At 46.0% G+C, this 21,348-nt stretch overlaps 1 protein-coding gene across 1 annotated transcript; it reads left to right on the forward strand.

The window, feature by feature from the left end:
- Positions 1–419: 419 nt before the first annotated feature.
- On the forward strand, positions 420–21,099 carry AOC1 (amine oxidase copper containing 1). The gene is made up of 5 exons (XM_033932077.1): positions 420–518; positions 6,560–8,133; positions 10,838–11,126; positions 16,350–16,482; positions 20,711–21,099. The coding sequence occupies exons 2-5, from the start codon at positions 6,588–6,590 to the stop codon at positions 20,981–20,983; spliced, it is 2,241 nt and encodes a 746-aa protein (XP_033787968.1). The 5' UTR covers positions 420–518; positions 6,560–6,587; the 3' UTR covers positions 20,984–21,099.
- Positions 21,100–21,348: the final 249 nt, after the last annotated feature.

Raw genomic sequence — 21,348 nt, forward strand, 5'->3', positions numbered from 1 at the left:
TTCCTGGTATCGGCCTATTAAAAAGACAAGGGCAGCCATAAATTGTTCTAAATGTATAAGAGGCCTCAAAAGATCCCAGTATAGAAAATTTTAAAATAAATAAATAAATATTCCAGCACTCATGTCCTTACCAGAACTCTAAGGCAATGTATTTGAGGCGTTTTACCTCCAGTAGCAAAAGGTTATCACTGAAATTTAACCGTGTTAATGTTTAATGTATCTGGTAAACAAGCATTCCAGAATAGGAAGCCAGTTAAAAAAAACCCAACAACCCCCACACCTGAAGCGTCTGCCTTTTCATGGTTTTCACTCCTTAGCATCGCCCCCCTCTCGAATAGCTAGCCAATCGGGGGTGGAAGCTGATACACCGACACACGAGTGTCCATAAAACAAGGAGCGGAGAGCGGACGAGTGAGGCCCGGAGGTGGCTGAAGGGTTCAGCGGATGCCACAGAGGCTGAGGAGCGGATAGGCAGACACAGACAGAATTTCTACACCGACCGCAGGACGCTTCTTCAGGTGAGTGGGCGTAATAGGAAGGGGGGACAATGTCAATTTGGGAGAGCAGACTTTGCAGTCGTAGGAGTTCAGGATGCTGCTATGATACCACGGTACTTAGTAAATGACGGCAGATAAAGACCTGAACGGTCTGTCCAGCCTGCCCATTAGCTATACCCATTAAAAATTCATGATTAAATTAACTTGTATCTTCTTTGATATTTCGGGGTCGTACACTGCTGAAGTGACATCACTGATGAGTTTGGCTCTTAGGCATTGGTGGAATGAGACATTATGACATCACAATCTCAGCTCTGGAATGTTGCTACTCTTTGGGTTTCTGCCAGGTAACATAGTAACAATGACGGCTGATAAAGACTTAAACAGTCCATCCAGTCTGCCCATTAGTTATAGCCATTAAAAAATACATGATGAGAGTAACTTGACTCTTCTTTGATATTTCTGGGTCCTAAACTGTAAAGTCCACCTGGTATTGTCCCAGGTTCCAAGTGCTGAAGTTGCCATCTAATCAAGCCATTGTGACACCACTGCAGAGGCTGGCTCTAGGGCACTGGTGGAATGAGGCATTATGACATCACAATCTCAGCTATGGAATGTTGCTACTCTTTGGGTTTCTGCCAGATAACATAGTAAATGACGGCAGATAAAGTCCTGAACGGTCCATCCAGTCTGCCCATTAGTTATTCTCATTAAAATACATGATTAAATTAACTTCTCTTCTTTGATATTTCTGGGCCATAGACTGTAAAGTCCACCTAGTATTGTCCCGGGTTCCAAATGCTGAAGTTGTCCTCCAAGCTGACTCCAGCCTATCCAACCATCCTGTTTGCAGGATATCTACCATAAAGTCTGGCCAGTCAACCCGAACTGCTGGACTGTAGGTGTCATTTGAAGTTCTCTCCGTGCTCTTTACTACTTCTCTGTTGAATATCAAAAAGGAAGCGTGTATCTCGTACCTTAACATCTGGAACTAGAAAACAAACTAGCAAAACCCCCCCCCCCCCCCCGTTTCCTGACTCCCTTCCTCCAAGGGTCTTCTTCCTCAGCCGTCTCTTTTCCAAGCGGAAGAGCCCTAACCTCTTTAGTCTTTCCTCATACGAGAGGAGTTCCATCCCCTTTTTCATCTCGGTCGCTCTTCTCGGAACCTTTTCCAGTGCCCCTATATCTCTCTTGAGATAAGGAGACCAGAATCGAACGCAATACTCCAGGTGAGGTCGCACCATGGAGCGATACAGAGGCGTGCATTATTTATTTATTTAATTCGCTTTCTATCCCCTTGTCCCCAAAGAGCCCAGAATGGGTTACAGGTAAAACATACGTATTATATGGTTAGAATTTGACATAACTCCAGTACAGGTTTACAATACAAGGTTGTATCCTAACTTGATACAATTTAGAGGTCTAGGACCAACAAATGTAGAGTTTCCAAGTTACAGTTTGCCATAGTTATCTTGAACAGTGCATGTTTTTTTCAATACAAGTATTTATCCTAATGTGACCCATTCGGGTCTAGTGCCAATGGTCATTTCTGTGTAATCGATTGGTCATGGTCAGGTCATGGTTGTCACTCCTCCTTTTTCGTGTGTATGGGAGCCTGATGAAGCTCGATAGCCTAAGGAACATTCATACCTAGTATAACTCCATCATTGCCTTTAGGCCAAGTTTTAATAATCAGGAATATGTCCCAGTGTTAATCTGTGAGGTCATTTGGTATGATGCATTTGTTATTTACTGATTTGGCATTTATGAAGGTGATAGGATTTTAGTTGTGCGGCTGTATGAGAAAATGGGGATTCCTCTTAGGTTGTGGGGCTGTGTTGGGAGGGTTTTTCTGGCTGATAACCTTCTACCCAATGTGCGGCGGTGGTCAAAAAAGCAAACAGGATGCTAGGAATTATTAAAAAAGGGATGGTTAACAAGACTAAGAATGTCATAATGCCCCTGTATCGCTCCATGGTGCCTCCTCATCTGGAGTATTGTGTTCAAATCTGGTCTCCTTATCTCAAGAAATATATAGAAAAGGTTCAAAGAAGAGCGACCAAGATGGTAAAGGGGATGGAACTCCTCTCGTATGAGGAAAGACTAAAACGGTTAGGGCTCTTCAGCTTGGAAAAGAGACGGCTGAGGGGAGATAGGATTGAAGTCTATAAAATCCTGAGTGGAGTAGAACGGGTACAAGTGGATCGATTTTTCACTCCGTCAAAAATGACAAAGACTAGGGGCCACTCGATGAAGTTACAGGAAAATACTTTTTAAACCAATAGGAGGAAAGTTTTTTCACTCAGAGACTAGGCAAGCTCTGGAACGCGTTGCCAGAGGTTGTGGTAGGAGCGGATAGTGTAGCTGGTTTTAAAGTTTGGACAATTTCCTGGAGGAAAAGTCCATAGTCTATTATTGAGAAAGACATGGGGGGAAGCTCTGGATCAGTAGCATGGAATGTTGCAACTCCTTGGATTTTGGCCAGGTGCTAGTGACCTGGATTGGCCACTGTGAGAACGGGCTACTGGGCTTGATGGACCAATGGTCTGACCCAGTATGGCTGTTCTTATGCTCTTACGTGAGCCAAGTATAGGACAATCTAGCCATTGTAACATCACTGATGAGGTTGGCTCTGAGGCACTGTGGAATGAGGCATTATGACATCACAATCTCAGCTCTGGAATGTTGCTCTCATTGGGGTTCCGGAATCTTGCTATTCTTTGAGATGCTGGAATGTTGCTACTCCTTGGGTTTTGTAGTATAGAGCAAATAGGGTATATCGTGGATGTTTAAAAAAAAAAACCAAACCCCAACTCTGTCCTCAATGTTATCTATTCTCATAAGAGTCAGTAAAAGAAACTATCTTTTTTCTTTTTCCTAATCAGGCAGATCATAGGACCTCCTATAATTATTTCAGGTCCGCATCCTGACTCCAAATTTTAATCAGCGCTGGCTTATGGGTTACACCATTTAAGATGTGTTGGTTTTCTTTTTTACATATGGTTTGATGGTTTGACTTTATTTTTGTGATTATTGTGTTTGATTTTTAACATTTTTTTGTTGTAACATTACATAGTTTGTAAAGCATACATCTGCATCTGCGGTTTTTGAACTTTTCATACAAAATAGGTGAGGTAGGTGAGGTTGGAACAGGAGCAGTGATTAAAGTATTCTCACATGGGTCAAATAGAAATACACGCCTTGTTGAGACCATGCATACTTTTATACGTGTAATCCCCGGGACATTAAAAGCTCTTTTGTACATATTTAAAGGCTTTTATGCATGAAAATTCCTTTATAAAATTATCCTTAAAAGTACAAGAATGTACATGTACAGGTTGCAACTGACTACTTCCACGTATACAGGGAAGCTGTCGAGTGATAAGAATAAAAGACTAGCCTTACTGGGTCAGACAAATGGTCCATCAAGCCCAGTAACCCGTTCTCATGGCGGCCAATTCAGGTCCCTAGTACCTGGCCAAAACCCAAGGAGTAGCAACATTCCAGCATCTCCAAGAATAGCAAGATTCCGGAACCCCAATGAGAGCAACATTCCAGAGCTGAGATTGTGATGTCATAATGCCTCATGCCTCAGAGCCAACCTCATCAGTGATGTCACAATGGCTTGATTGTCCTATACCTGGCTCAGGTAAGAACATAAAAATAGCCTTACTGGGTCAGACCAATGGTCCATCAAGCCCAGTAGCTCATTCTCACGGTGGCCAATCCAGGTCACTAGTACCTGGCCTAAACCCAAAGAGTAGCAACATTCCATGCTACCGATCCAGGACAAGCAGTGGCTTCCCCTGTGTCTTTCTCAATAACAGACTATGGACTTTTCCTCCAGGAACTTGTCCAAACCTTTCTTAAAACCAGCTATACTATCCGTTCTTACCGCATCCTCTGCTTTTCTTCTACATGTGTCATTGCAAATTTGTAGCTCCCGCTGTACGTGTCAGAAAATACAGTTGTTTTTCCTAACGTTCTTTCAGGGATGGGCAATCGCGATCCTCGAGGGCCGCAACCCAGTTGGGTTTTCAAGATCTCCGCAATGAATAGGCACGAGATTGATTTGCACCCAATGGAAGCAGTCCACGCAAATTAACCCCCTGCCTATTCATTGCGGAAATCTTGAAAACCCAACTGGGTTGCGGCCCTGGTAGGCCCTGATGGTGACCCGTCAAATGCGCCCAGGACGATGGCGCACTGACAATTCCGCCCTGACATTTGCACACAGGACAAATGCACGCCGCCCTATGCCTTCCCGTTTGCACTCTGAGGGGGGAGGGGTTTGGGGGGGGAACCCCCACTACACTTACAACTTGAAGCCTTCCCGTTTCTGCTCTGAGGCGGTGGGGGTGGGGAACCCCCCCCGGGAACCCCCCCCGGGAACCCCCCCGGGAACCCCCCCCCCACTACACTCATGCTCTTGTTCAGGAGGATGCCTATGTGCTCTCAATAGAAGATTTCCACACACACACCCTTCCACTACACTTACAATTGTGCCCCGAAAATCCCACTCCCTTCATGTGTGCACTTGTTGGTGCGCGCATTTGATGGAGCGGAATTGTCAGGGCACAATTGTCCTGAGCTCTATTGACAGTGGACCAGCTCTGATTGCCCACCCCTGTCCCCTGTTTGGCAGAACAATTTGTATAATAAGTAGGAAATATGAACGTTTCCATCTAGATCAGTGGTCTCAAACTTGCGGCCCGGGGGCCACATGTGGCCCGCCAAGTGCTATTTTGAGGACCTCGGTATGTTTACAAAAGTAAAATGAAACAGTTTCTTGATCATATGTCTCTTTAGCTATAAATGACAATATTATTATTAAGACTTAGCCAAAAGGAAAGATTTATAAACTATAAAGAGTTTTACCTCATGCAAAATTGTCATTTCTTTAATAAGACATTAACTATTTTTTCTGAGGCCCTCCAAGTACCTACAAATCCAAAATGTGGCCCTGCAAAGGGTTTGAGTTTGAGACCACTGGCTTAACTGTAACCATGACATCCTGTTTGTCATTGGGAAGCAGAGCTGAGATTGTGATGTCATAATGCCTCATTCCACCAATAAGAGCCAGCCTTATCAGTGATGTCACAATGGCTTGATTGTCCTGTTCTTCCCTCTGCCCTCCAACCCAGCCAGCAGATTAACCATTCCCCTTAACTCAGTAGTCTCAAACTCACGGCCCGCCAGGTACTATTTTGAGGCCTTCGGTATGTTTATCATAATCACAAAAGTAAAATAAAACAGTTTCTTAATCATATGTCTCTTTAGCTATAAATGACAATATTATTATTTGAAGGATCCCTAGCTAGCTGACATAGCTGGGTCACGGTGTAGATGAAGAAACTCCATTTTAGATCAGTGGGTCATAATTAGTACAAATAACAACCTGTGACTCCATTTTATTGCTCTGAGAAATCACGTATACATGCAGGCCTGTTCTATGTATCTGTCTTAGTGCCAGGCACGGCCAGGAGGCAACAGGATGCTGCTGTATAGATTATAGGATGGATTTATGGTTTTGTTTTTCTCTCTGCTCTTACCTTTTGGTCAGAGCTGATTAGACTGGTTTGGACTGGTTAGGACCCTATATAACCATTGTGTCCGAAATTCTCGGGGTCTTCTGTTTATGCAGCCAGTTCTGCCCAGAAGTCCAGCATATATGCTTGTTTAATAAAAGCCTTTTTAAATCTCTTCAGTCTCTGGCTCAAGTCTCTGCACTACTAACGGAGGGCCTTATCCTAAAAGGTACCTTCATTATTAAGACTTAGCCAAAAGGAAAGATTTATAAACTATAAAGAGTTTTACCTCATGCAAAATTGTCATTTCTTTAATAAGACATTAACTATTTTTTTCTGAGGCCCTCCAAGTACCTACACATCCAAAATGTGGCCCTGCAAAGGGTTTGAGTGTGAGACGACTGACCTAGATGTACCATTTCTCACATGGAAACACCCCCCCCCCCATACAAAAAGAGGCTTCACACCTCATGTTTTTCTTCACTCTGCTTTCTTCTCTTTCGTCTGACTTGCTTTCTGGTGATCTCTTCTCAGGCTTGGGTAGACTGCCTCACGCTGAAAGATGTGGCAACAGACCTTGGTCTACATCACCGCCATCTGCTGCTTGGCGGCTGCACGTTCCAACTGTTATTTCTCGTCGAAAGGACACCACAAGGCCTCAGTCTTCGCCGACCTGAGCCCCGAAGAGATGCTTTCGACTCGGAACTTTCTGACGGAGCAGGAGAGCCTGAAACTGGTGTCGGGCCGGCCACAGTCCCTTAGGCAAAATACCATATTCATGATCGAGGTCCACGTGCCTAAGAAACGCCACGTGCTCAGCTTTTTGAACAGCAAAGGCTTCAAACCACACCGCGAGGCCCGAGCAGCCGTCTTCTTTGGAGGAGAGCCAGAACCGTACGTTGGGGAGTACATCGTGGGCCCCCTGCCTTATCCTTACTATTTCTATCCTTACAACTTCAAGGGCAATCAAACTATCAAATATGAATCAAGGCCTATGACATCCCTGGAGTATAAAAAGGTGCACCTAAAGCTTCAGGAGATCACCAAGAAAGCTAATCACGTCTTGAAGGAAACATCCGGGTTTTCCTATTACAACTGCACAGACCGCTGCTTGACCTTCACCGACACTGCCCCCCGCGGGCTGGAGTCTGGAGAGCGCAGGTCGTGGATCCTACTGCAGCGCTGGGTGGAAGGATACTTCCTGCATCCCATTGGGTTTGAGCTCCTCCTAAACCACCGCTCGACCGACCCGAACCACTGGACCGTGGAAAAGGTTTGGTACAACGGTCAGTATTTTGACAGCGTGGAAGAGCTGGTGGAGAAGTACGACGGAAATAAAGTCAAGAAGCTCAGACTGCCCGAATATAAGAAAGAAGACCCGTTTTCCACCTATACCCCGCGAGGTAAATTTAAGACCACAACTGAAGTCCATGGGACAAAGGTGCATGAGCCCGAGGGCAAGCGTTACAAAGTCCAAGGAAACTACGTGGAATATACCGGATGGAGCTTTGCTTTCCGGGTCCGTTCTTCCTCGGGTTTACAGCTGTTCGATATCCAGTTCAACAATGAACGGATCGCCTATGAAGTCAGCATCCAGGAGGCGATAGCTTTCTATGGTGGAAACACTCCGGCGGCCATGCAAACCAAATTCATTGACGCAGGCTGGGGGATGGGCACTGAGAACTATGAGTTGGCAAAGGGCATCGACTGTCCCGAGGTGGCCACCTACTTGGATATCTACCACTTCTACGACACAGACGAGCCCGTGCGCTACAAGAATGCTTTGTGCATATTTGAGCAGCCGAGTGCCGTGCCGCTACGGAGGCACTTCAACAACGACTTCAGCGGGGGTTACAACTTCTACGCAGGACTGGAGAATCACGCGCTGGTCGTCAGAACAACTTCCACGGTCTACAATTATGATTACATCTGGGATTTTATCTTCTACCAGAATGGGGTGATGGAGGCAAAGGTCCATGCCACCGGGTATATCCATGCCACCTTTTTCACCCCTGAGGGGCTCCAGTACGGCAGCAAGGTTTACGATTATGTCCTGGGGAACATGCACACCCACTTGATCCATTACAAAGTTGACTTGGACATAGCAGGTACGTCTGTATTCTCGGTACACTCTGGTGGAAACCATGCTTCAGCTGTGTGTGTTCATTGCCTTTGATCCAACACTCCCAGATAGGGAGATAAATCCATATAGCAGTGGTTCTCAAGAGCCTTCAACAGGTCAGGTTCTTCCTCTAAGGAATATGTATGAGATAGATTTGCACACAAATTGTAGATAGTATGAAAGAAAAGCTATCTCATGTATTTTTCTTATGGATAGCCTTTGTGGTCCTAAAGGCCTAGAAGTGAATGCTACTGCCATATATACTCCTATATGTTTGTCTAAAATGAATAGTAACAGGAGAGAGGGAATCGTATGCGTAGTGAACAAAGCACAATCTAATCCAGGGATCTCAAAGTCCCTCCTTGAGGGCCGCAATCCAGTCGAGTTCCAATGAATATGCATTGAAAGCAGTGCATGCACATAGATCTCATGCATATTCATTGGGGAAATCCTGAAAACCCGACTGGATTGCGGCCCTCAAGGAGGGACTTTGAGATCCCTGATCTAATCTAACCAGTAGTCTTATATTCCACTATTTTTCAATTCAGATTCAGAGCAGGGAAGGGGTAAAACGCGGATCTAAACCCGCACGTCCTTAAAAATCTGAGGTCCGTGCCGTTTGTAGCTAGTTTCTGACTCTGACAGACCTCGGTGACAATTTAGCGCTGATGGATCCGTCTCAGCATAGGGAGGGAAAAGTATTAGGATCCGTCAGCGTTACAATGTCACCGAGGTCTGTCGGAGCCAGAGACTAGTGCTAGTGCTGGAGCGGCTCTAAAACGAATCCTTTCAACTGGTTTCCTGCAGTCCCAGTAAATCGGCTCTGACAGACCTCGATGACATTGTAGCGCTGACGGATCCTAATACCTTTCCCTCCCTATGCTGAGACGGATCCTTCAGCGCTAAATTGTCACCGAGGTCTGTCAGACCCAGAAACTTAACTACAAGCGGCACGAACCTCAAATTTTTAAGGACGTGCGGGTTTAGATCCATGAGGTCCGCGTTTTACCCCTTCCCTTCAGAGCAGATTACAATAAGAAAACCCCTACAGCAAGAGGAGCACAGATACTTAAAAATTATTGCACAAAGAGAGAAGGTCCAGACGGCTTTTCAAAACCCGGCACTTTGTCCGGGTTTTTGAAAAACTTCCAGCTAGCAGCGACATCGGGACGGCGTCATTGCATCATACCAGATGCCCTCCTGACAAGTGACCAGGTTGAGAGGGTGGGGCTGGGAGCAGGGGCTGGGGCAGAACGGGGCATGACTCAGGTGGAACGGGGCGGGCCTGGTGGGGGGGGGGGCAAGGGTCTGGATTTCATTCCCAAAAATCTGGTAACCTAGCCCAGAAGTAGGCAATTCCTGTCCTCGAGAGCCGGAGCCAGGTCAGGTTTTCAGGATATCCACAAGAAATGCGCATGAGATAGATTTGCATCTCAAGGAGGCAGTGCGTGCAAATCCATCTCGTGCATATTCATGGTGGAGATCCTGAAAACCTGACCTGGCTCCGGCTCTCGAGGACCAGAGTTGCCTACCCCTGCCCTAGCCTTAAGGAACTGATTTACTAAAATTTCTTTGCCCACAGACACAAAATAGGGGGGGGGGGGTTGATAAAACCTTAGTAAGTCAATTTCTAAAAGAGCTACTGGTTATCTGGAAGGGGATAACAGCCCCTCCCTCCTCAAACCTCACTGGAGACAACGTTGGAAGAGTGAGGAAGGAGAAGCAAGAAAGTCTTAAACATTGGATCCTACGTTTTTTGGGCTGGATCCTACATTTAATGAAAATCTGGCATGTGTTCTAATACATGTATGAGTTTGTTGAACTCGGCAAATGGTGTGATCCAGCTTCAGGCTTTTGCCTAAGGTCGCCCACATGAGCTTGAAGTTGTGCATACACTGGATCGCATCATTTTATCGAGTACAACAAATTCACACGTTAGTGGAGCCCTGATGCAAGCATTTTGCTGAAACACAGCCCGTGTTTGGTCCTTTAATGCATTTAATTCCTCCATACCAATTTTTGGGGCCATTTTGCTTCTTTCCTACTGAGCCTAATTAATGGCTAAAGCACAAAAACATAAGAACTGTTGAACTGGGTTAGACCAAAGGTTCATCACGCCCAGTACCCTGTTTCTAACTGTGGCCCATCCAGGCCACAAGTACTTAGCACTGGCAAAATTCCAGAGCCGATAGATTCCTCCAGAGATAAGTGGTAAATTTTCCCAAATCTGCCTTGTTTAATGACAGTTTATGGATTCTTCCTTGTCCAACTCTTTTTTTAAAACCCAACTAGATCCAATTCCACATTATTGCAATAAATTCTTTCTTCAAGAAAGGGAGATGTTCCTGCTTCTTGCTTTTTTGTCAACTTCATTCTTGTTCGACACAGTCCCAAGATCTAATCGGATAAAAACGTGCTTTTCCAAACATCTGACCTAACTCTGACTTATTTCTGAGAAGTGGTGAGATGGTCACCCATTGACTATGAAACATCACCACAGCTTATGAATTCTCAGGGGATTCGTCTATCTCTGATACTATTCCTTGGTTAGAAATTCAAATACAATCTTTTACACTAACAGGGAAAAGACAAAGAGGTTCCCACAAAAACTATGCAAGCCTCGATTTCCGCTTGAGTCAGAAGTTGCGATAAAATTCAATCCGTTGTCTAAACTGTGTTCCTCCATGCAGGTACCCAGAACAGCTTTGAAACAATTCAGATGAAGCTGGAAAACATTACTAACCCCTGGAGCCCAGGTCATACTCTAATCCAACCAAGACTTCAGCGCACCCCGCACTTAAAAGAACGTGATGCTGCCTTTGCCTTCGGAAAACCGCTCCCCAAATATCTGATGTTCTACAACCCCAAAAAACGCAATACATGGTCCCACAATCGAAGCTACCGGATTCAGTTCAACTCCCATGGTGATCGAGTACTTCCCAAGGACTGGAAAGAGGAAAAGGGAATTTCCTGGGCAAGGTAAGGGTTTCAGAAATTCACAAGAGTTGATTTGATCGATATTTTTGGTCTCCTGAATGATGTTACTTAGAAATATACAGTAAAACCATGGATTGCAGGTAACTTGGTTTGCAAGTGTTTTGCAAGGCAAGTTAAATTTTAACTTGATATACAAGCACTGTCTTGCAATACAAGTACTTAGAGTATACGCACATCACAACTGAGCCAATGGTTCTTCTCTCTCTTACACTGCAGGAGTGAAGTGACTGTTCTAAATGAGCGAGGTCTTGCAATACAAGTACATTGAGTTGAGATAGGCTGAGTTATAGCTTTTGGTGGAACGCTTTGTGTCAAATATTCAAAATGGAAAGGATAATTGCCATGAAGCAGGGGAATTTTAAGAAATTTCAGGTTATTTGGGAGCCATTAACAAGATACTGTAAAGACTGAAATTACTGCATCGAATAAATATTAATTTTTTCCCTTTTGTTCATACACGTCCAGGGTGGGGTGGGGGGGTGGACATTTTATGATTTTTCTGCTTAAGAATAATTGTTGGATGTAAGGGAGGGGGGATATTTGATGAGAGTTAGAATTTGATGATATATTAAGTGATGTTAAAGTATAAAATAATGGTATTTTATGTTATACTTATGAGTTTTAAAAATGAATAAAGATTAAAAAAAAAAGAAAAAAAGAAATACAAGTACGTAGAGTATTTTGTATTAAAGTTTTTGGGTTGTGGAACGAATCGTCCGAGTGTTCATTATTTCCTATGGGGAAATTTGCTTTGATATGCGAGTGCTTTGGATTACAAGCATGCTTCTGGAACGAATTCTCACAAACCAAGGTTTCACTGTATATATTTTTTGTCTCTAAGTGAATAGGGATTGAAAGATTTCAATCTGGAGAGAATCTTCTCAAGGTCTAGTATGTTTATGTTTATTTTTCATTTGATATCCCGCTTAATGCAAAAGGTCAAAGCGGTTTACAAAAAAAATCACAATAGAAAAGATAAAACAATCAAACAAGAGACATTCTCACAATCAAAAATCAAAAATATAAATCATATATACCATTAAAATGGTTAAAAATTAATAAGAGATTTACTGATGCCATGAGTTTCATGCTTTCTGAAAAAATAAGTCTTCAAAAGTGATTTAAATTTTGAAAAGGATTGCTCAGATCTAAAATAAGGTGGAAGATTATTCCAAAACAATGAGGAAATAAAAAATATGCAGAGGAAGAAGTAGATTCGTAGTGGGCCATTCTTGGGGAAGGAAGAACAAATGGAATAAATGGAATGAAGTAAATGCGAAGGAGTATAAGAGAAAGGGATTGGGACTTGTATACAGTGTTCTCCCGCGAATCGCAGACTCACTCATTCGCGGTCTGCTCTGACCGTCTCATCCTGTAGTAAAGTTGGGCTGCACCAACCAAAGCAGCTCCTGATTGGTGTAGCCCAACTTTACTACAGGAAGAGGCGGTCAGAGCAGACCGCAAGTGATTTTCTTCACCCGCCGGCGCTCCAACTGCCTTATCCTGCCTCCCCTGCCTTTTGACAGGCGAAAAACCACATTCGCGGTTTTTCAAAATTCATGGGGGTTCCTTGCTCCCCCCGGTCCAGCAGCACCTCTTCCCTGCTCCCCCTGTCACTCTTCATTACTCCCCTGGAACTAAACTAAACTAAACTAAGCCTTAGGTTTATATACCGCATCTTCTCCACTGAAGTGGAGCTCGACACGGTTTACAGAGTTTAACAAATATGGGAAGAGAGAAGAGAAAGAGTTTACAAAGCATAAAAAGAGGGGATGTGAATTTCAGGAAGTACTGTAATGCCTTTTTGTGATTTTACAACCACACTCAAAGCAGTTTACATATAGGTACTTCAAGCATTTTCCCTATCTGTCCCAGGGGCTCACAATCTATCTAATGTACCTGTGGCAGTGGAGAATTAAGTGACTTGCCCAGGGTCACAGGGAGCAGTGTGGGATTTGAACCCACAACCTCAGGGGGCTGAGGCTGTAGCTCTAACCACTGCACCACACTCTCCTCAAGGTACAGTGACAGATGCTAAATAAGATAAGAATTGCCGCTGCTGGGTCAGACCGGTGGTCCATTGGGCCCAGCAGTCCGCTCCAGCGGCGGCCCTTAGGTCAAAGACCAGCGCCCTAACTGAGTCTAGCACTACCTGCGTACGTTCTGGTTCAGCAGGAACTCGTCTAACTTTGTCTTGAATCCCTGGAGGGTGTTTTCCCTGGTGTTTCCCCTGGAAGAACGTTCCAGCTTTCCACCGCTCTCTGGGTGAAGAAGAACTTCCTTACGTTTGTACGGAATCTATCCCCTTTTAACTTTAGAGAGTGCCCTCTCGTTCTCCCTACCTTGGAGAGGGTGAACAACCTGTCTTTATCTACTAAGTCTATTCCCTTCAGTGCTCCGCGCTGCTCCTGACGAATATAGAGTTCCTATGAGCGTAGGGAGCAGTGTGCAGCATTCAGCACGGCTCCCTGTGCTACAAACCACTATCGTGGTTTGCTATAAGGGGGGGGGGCGGGGGTAAGTTAAGTGCCTCGATCGGCACCTAACTTTATTGAATCTTTATTGAGCCTTAGCTCCCATATTTTTGGCACTCTTTCTTGAATGTTCACCATTGTGGCCAAAATAGCTTTTGCAGATTATTTTACTGGATTTTATGGCTTTACCAAAATATTATTTTGATCAAATATTGTATTGTATTTTGAATACTGTAAGCGGTTTTTAACTTGTAGACATTTTTATTACTGTAAACCATTTTAATGCCTTAGCTGTACCAAGCGACACAAACTGGTTCATTTTCAAAGCACTTAACCCCCCCTTTTTTTTTTTTTTTAAATAAACGGCCCGGAGCGCTAAATGCTCCGATGCTGCTCCAACGCTCAAAGGAATTCTATGAGTGTCGCATCAGGCTCGGAGGATTTAGTGCTCTGGGCCACAGAAGAAACCTCTACCGTGGCTTAGTGAAAGTGTGTGGGGGGGTAGGGGGGAGGATAGACACACAAGTGCCATAGGTTACTGTGGTAATGTATGAGGAGTGTGTGGCACAGGGGTTACAGCTACAGCCTCAGCACCCTGGGATTGTGGGTTCAAACCTATGCTGCTCCTTGTGACCCTGGGCAAGTCACTTAATCCCCCCCATTGCCCCAGGTACATTAGATAGATTGTGAGCCCGCTGACACACACAGGGAAAAATACTTGAGTACCTGAATAAATGCATGTAAACCATTCTGATTTCCCCTGGGAGAACGGTATAGAAAATTGAATAAATAAATAGTGTGAAAAGTTTCAGCCTCTGATAACCAGAGCTGGTATTATGACATCATAATGCCTCATTCCACCAATGCCTAAGAGCCAACCTTTTCAGTGATGTCACAATGGTCGGAGGTGACCAGTGGAGTGCCGCAGGGCTCGGTCCTGGGTCCACTCCTTTTCAACATATTCATAGGGGATCTGACTCAAGGGCTTCAAGGTAAAATAACACTCTTCGCCGATGACGCCAAACTATGTAATATAGTAAGTGAATGCAGTTTACAGAATTATACAGCGCAGGACCTGCTTACATTGGAAAGTTGGTCCTCAACCTGGCAGCTAGGCTTCAATGCTAAGAAATGTAAGGCCATGCACCTTGGAAGCGGAAATCCATGCAGGACGTACTTCTTGAACGGAGAAACTTTAACTAGGACTTCAGCAGAACGAGATTTAGGAGTAATCATCAGTGCAGACATGAAAACTGCCAATCAAGTGGAGAAGGCTTCATCTAAGGCAAGGCAGATATTGGGTTGTATCAATAGAAGTTTCGTCAGCCGAAAGCCTGAAGTCATAATGCCGTTGTACAGGGCCATGGTGAGACCTCATCTGGAGTACTGTGTGCAATTCTGGAGGCCACATTACAGTAAAGATGTGCGCAGAATTGAATCGGTTCAACGGACGGCCACCAGGATGATCTCGGGGCTCAAGGGTCTCTCGTACGAAGAGAGACTGAACAAATTGCAGCTCTACACTGTTGAGGAACGTAGGGAGAGGGGAGACATGATCGAAACATTTAAGTACCTCACGGGACGTGTCGAAGAGGAAGATGATATTTTCTTTCTCAAGGGACCCTCGGCCACAAGAGGGCACCCGCTCAAACTCAGGGGCGGAAAATTTCATGGCGACACCAGAAAGTATTTCTTCACAGAGAGAGTGGTTGATCATTGGAACAAGCTTCCAGTGCAGGTGATCGAGGCAGACAGCGTGCCAGACTTTAAGAATAAATGGGATACCCATGTGGGATCCCTACGAGGGTCAAGATAAGGAAATTGGGTCATTAGGGCATAGACAGGGGGTGGGTAAGCAGAGTGGGCAGACTTGATGGGCTGTAGCCCTTTTCTGCCGTCATCTTCTATGTTTCTATGTTTCTATGGCTTGATTGTCCTGCACTTGGCTCACTTTTGCTACATGTTGATTTCTAGAGTGGCACAGTGGTTAAAGCCGCAGCCTCAGCACCCTGAAGTTGTGGGTTCAAACCCACACTGCTCCTTATGACCCTGGGCAAGACACTTAATCCCCCTATTGCCCCAGGTACATTAGATAGAGTGTGAGCCTACCAGGACAGATAGGGAAAATGCTTGAATACCTGAATAAATTAATATCAACTGTTCTGAACTCCCCTGGGAGAACAGTATAGAAAATTGAATAAATAAATAGTGTGAAAAGTTTCAGCCTCTGATAACCAGAGCTGGTATTGTGACATCATAATGCCTCATTCCACCAATGCCTAAGAGCCAACCTCATCAGTGATGTCACAATGGCTTGATTGTCCTGCACTTGGCTCACTTTTGCTACATGTTGATTTCTAGAGTGGCGCAGTGGTTAAAGCCACAGCCTCAGCACCCTGAGGTTGTGGGTTCAAACCTACGCTGCTCCTTGTGACCTTGGGCAAGTCACTTAATCCTCTCATTGTCCCAGAAACATTAGATAGTGTGAGCCCACCAGGACAGACAGGGAAACATGTTTGAATACCTGAATGTAAACTACTTAGGCTATAAGTGGTATATATAAATACTCAAGATAAATTTAAAAACTAGTGAAAGGGGAGGGGGGATAGACACATAAGTGCCATAGGTCACTGTGGTAATTTACAAGTATGTGTCTAAGTGCTTTGAAAATGAGCCCCATAACGACATATAAAGTGAGTAAATCAAATCCAATGTGCTTTTCCTCTCACAGATATCCCTTGGCAGTGACACGTTATAAAGACAGTGAGGCGACCAGCAGCAGCCTGTACGCACAGAATGATCCCTGGAAGCCTCTGGTGTCCTTCGAAAGCTTCCTTCAAAACAATGAGAAGATTGTCAATGAGGTGAGTCCAAAGCTGCCCTGTCACAGATGGTACATAAGCAGCGTTCACACAAAGAAGGATCCAACGGTCCTGCAGCAGACGCCAAACAGCAGAGAACCAAGGAAAAATACCGCTGAACGATGGACTTGATGCCAAGTCTTTATTGCATTCAATCAACGCTATGTTAATGTGGTCCACCTTTGTCATCAAGGAACATGGACCCGACACGGTCCGTGTTTTGATTAGCAAATCTTCCTCCAGGGGCCCAAGGATTTCCTTTATGGGCCACAAAAAATGTGCATAAGAGCCGAACCACGTTGTGAAACGAGGATACTCGTGAAAGCTGCGTATCAGTGAAGATTGATAAAGCACAGTTCCCAACACTCTCTCTTTGGGAACAAGCTTCTCTCTTCCTTGATCGCCAGTGTAGGGTTGCTAGATGTCCGAATTCACCCAGACATGTCCTCTTTTTTTGAGGATTGTCAGAGTGTGTGGACGGGTTTTCAAAACCCGGCGGTTTGTTCAGGTTTTGAAAATTTTGTCTCTTCGGGGCCGTGTCTGGAGGGCCTCTGCCCCCAAAGAGTGTGAGTAATGGTTCAAGAGGGAGATTTTTCAAATGGTGCATCTAGAATAGGGGTCTCAAACTCAAACCCTTTGCAGGGCCACATTTTGGATTTGTAGGTACTTGGAGGGCCTCAGAAAAAAATAGTTAATGTCTTATTAAAGAAGTGACAATTTTGTATGAGGAAAAACTCTTTATAGTTTACTAATGTTTAAGCCCGTTACATTAACGGGTTCTAGTAAAACCTCCTTCCCTCACATGTCCCCTATTTTCAGCCCCAACTTCAACTCCAAACCCATTTTTATCCCCCCCCAGCCCCCTTCTCCCATCTATTCCCTTTCAGCCCCAGCCCCCTTTTCTCACCAGCAGCATTTCCCTCCTCATCCCACTTCCCTGTGCAGTAGTAGAATACCCTCCCCCTCCATTTCCCTGTCCAGCAGCACCTCTTCCCTGTTCCCCCTGTCCCTCTTCCTTGCTCCCTCAGTCCAGCAGCACCTCTTCCATGCTCCCCTGGTCCAGCAGTACATCTTCCCTGCTCCTCCTGTCACTCTTCCCTGCTCCCCTGGTCCAGAAGCACATAAGAACATAAGAACATAAGCAGTGCCTCCGCCGGGTCAGACCATAGGTCCATCCTGCCCGGCAGTCCGCTCCCGCGGCGGCCCAAACAGGTCACGACCTGTCTGAATCACCAGAAGGGGCTCCCTTGCCACCTTGGTTTCTCATTGAAGTCCTATCTTCCCATCATAGTCCTAACCCTCCGGTCTTGCACATGCACGACCTTTTGGGTTTCTATACTTATTACCTGGTTAGCTTTCTATACTTGTGTTACATCCCAGCTCCTCCCTCAGTATCCCACGATCCCTTTATCCCTCAGGAATTCGTCCAATCCCTGTTTGAATCCCTGTACCGTACTCTGCCTGATCACTTCCTCCGGTAGCGCATTCCAAGTGTCCACGACCCTTTGCGTGAAAAAAAACTTCCTTGCATTTGTTTTGAACCTATCTCCCTTCAGTTTCTCCGAATGCCCCCTCGTACCTGTTGTCCCCTTCAGCCTGAAGAATCTGTCCCTATCCACCCTCTCTATGCCCCTCATGATCTTGAAGGTCTCTATCATATCTCCCCTGAGCCTCCTTTTTTCCAGAGAGAAGAGCCCCAGCCTATCCAACCTCTCAGCGTATGGGCAGTGTTCCAGCCCTCTTACCAGTTTCGTTGCTCTCCTTTGGACTCTCTCAAGTACTGCCATGTCCTTCTTGAGGTACGGCGACCAATATTGAACGCAGTATTCCAGATGTGGACGCACCATCGCTCGATACAATGGCATGATGACTTCCCGTGTCCTGGTTGTTATGCCCCTCTTTATGATGCCCAGCATCCTGTTGGCTTTCTTCGAGGCTGCTGCGCACTGTGCAGATGGCTTCAATGATTCATCCACCATCACACCCAAGTCTCTCTCAAGACTGCTGTCTCCCAACAATGCCCCCCCCAATTTGTAGTTGAACAATGGGTTCTTTTTCCCTATATGCATGACCTTGCATTTTTCCACGTTAAAGCGCATTTGCCATTTGTTTGCCCAGTCTTCCAGTTTGTCCAGGTCCCTTTGTAGGTCCTCACACTCCTCCCTGGACCTAACTCTGCCGCACAGTTTAGTATCGTCTGCACCTTTTCCCTGCTCCCCCTGTCCCTCTTCATTGCTCACCCAGCCCAGTAGCACCTCTTCCCTGCTCCCCCTGTCACTCTTCCTTGCTCCCCCGGCCCAGTAGCACCTCTTCCCTGCTCCCCCTGTCCCTCTTCCTTGCTCCCTCGATCCAGCAGCACCTCTTCCCTGCTCCCCCAGTCCAGTAGCACCTCTTCCCTGCTCCCCCGGCCCAGTAGCACCTCTTCCTTGCTCCCCCTGTCCCTCTTCCTTGCTCCCCCCGGTCCAGCAGCACCTCTTCCCTGCTCCCCCAGTCCAGTAGCACCTCTTCCCTGCTCCCCCTGTCACTCTTCATTATTCCCTTGGCCCAGTAGCACCTCTTCCCTGCTCCCCCTGTCCCTCTTCCTTGCTTCCCCGGTCCAGCAGCACCTCTTCCCTGCTCCCTCGGTCCAGCAACACCTCTTCGCTGCTCCCCCAGTCCAGTAGCACCTCTTCCCTGCTCCCCCTGTCCCTCTTCCCTGCTCCCCCAGTCCAGCAGCACCCCTTACCTTCTCCCCCGGTCCAGCATACAGCCTTGTGAGCATCGTGGCAGCTTTTGCGAACCTCGCAGGCCGCTCTGCACCTCGGTAGCACGTTCCCTCTGACGTCAGAGGAAATGGTCTACTGAGGTGCTGTGGGGCCTGCGAAGTTTGGTACAGCCGGCCGTGATCCTCATGGGAGCAGCGGCCGACCCTCTGTCGCGCTTTTGGGAGTCTTCAGCGGCTCGAAGCCCTCCTCCCAGCAGCCACCGCCAGCGCCTCAAGCTGCCGAATACAGCCATGGAGAGCAATCGGGGCGGTGAGGATGTGAGCAGGGAGAGAGCTTGCCTGCACTTCCTCCATCAGTTGGTGAGTAAGGGCAGGAGGAGGGGAGTCGCCAGTGTTCCCTGCCGCCAGGTTCTAAAATAGAATCCGGCCACGGATCACAAAACACGGCGGCAGGGATCACAAAACCCTAAGTGCGCATGCGTTGGGAGCTGGAAGGAAGCACGTGCCTCCAGCTCCAAGCCCCGCCCATGGAAAATGACTGGCCTTCCCCTGCCCAATGCACCATGTGATGGACGGGGAGGAGCCTAAGGCCCTGATTGGCTCAGATTCCTAAGGCCCCTCTCCTTTTTTAATGAGCAAAAATCACTAAAATGTCAGAAACATCAACACAGAGTAAGATACTTAACTCCCCCCCCCACACACATATAATTTTTAATTTAATTTATTTCTTATATACCGCTAATTCTGTTAAATACTTTTACTAAGCTACGGTAGAGCTTAGTAAAAGTGGGAGGGATGGCCCAGAGCGCTAAATGCTCTGACACTCATAGATTTCCTATGAGTGTAGGAGTAGCATCAGAGCATTTAGCGCCCTGGGCTGCAGTAGAGACATCTACGACAGCTTAGTAAAATAGGGCCTAAATGTTGTTTAACAGTAGTAATATGTAAGTATGATGACTAAATAAGTATGTAAAATTTCAGCTTTTGGGGCTGGCAAGAGGTGAGGTTGTCTTGAGAGCTGACGCCAGAAGATCAAACTGCAGCGGCAGCTTGTGGGGTGGTGAGTGGGGGGAGTGAGAAAGACACCAGGCCTTGAAGAGGAGGGAAGGGAGAGACACACCGGACTATAGGAAGTAGGAGAGGGAAAAAGTAATACATGATCACCTGCAGTTAGGGAGTGAGGAGGAGAAGAATGTGTTACGCCCCAGTCTACCCCTACTCCCCTTCAAATTGGAGGGCTGACTACACTCCTTACACATATGCTAATATTCTAAGCATTGACTTGTATAAAACACATGTAAATGTTAGCCCTTATTTTATAGAATTGCCCCCTAAAAGGGTAACCTTGGCAGTAGGAGGTACCATGACATGATTGCCAGCAGTAGGAAAAGCAAAATTTGAATGCAGCCTTTTGTTCTAAGCATCGGGCCACATTTTCCTCTTGGTATCTTTCTTTGGGGATCTTTTTGAAGGGACACCATGAATAATGTAAATGATTTAACCATCTCTACTCTTCCATCTTCCTAGGATCTCGTTGCCTGGGTTACAGTTGGATTCTTGCACATCCCTCATGCTGAAGATATCCCAAACACGGCCACACCGGGCAATGCTGTTGGCTTCTTCCTCCGACCTTTCAACTACTTTGACGAGGATCCGTCTTTGCCATCCAAGAGCGTGGTCATCGTCCGTCCTACGAATAACATCTCTGAAGTGGAGATCAAGCGATGGACACCTGACGTCATCGGGGAGTGTGTATCCAAGACTCCTTTCCACTACAATGGGACCTATCGGGCAGATTGAGGGCCAGATTCTCAAAACTTAAGGTCCAGCTGGTTTAGCGTGCATGCATTTTAGAGGCGGATTATCAAAATGGCTTATCGCGGTCTTTTGCGAGCTTCCTAGCAGTCTCCGACACTGCCATGCAAATGGGCTCTTCAATATTTAAACGAGCGCTCCGGTGGATTCTTCAACATCGCCGAGTCATTCTCCAAGCGCAGCGTCGGCTTTTGGTGACAAAAATCAGCCGCTGGTCCGGAGGTGGCAGTACTGTGCCAGCTCTGTGAAAAGTGTATCGCATGGCATGTGTTTTGACTGTGATAAATGAAACGAAATAAAAATTACATGATCCACATAAATTATAGTCTTTTTTTTAGGGGGGGGGTAGT

Source organism: Geotrypetes seraphini, chromosome 2 (genome assembly GCF_902459505.1).
Source record: "Geotrypetes seraphini chromosome 2, aGeoSer1.1, whole genome shotgun sequence".
NCBI lineage: Eukaryota > Metazoa > Chordata > Amphibia > Gymnophiona > Dermophiidae > Geotrypetes > Geotrypetes seraphini.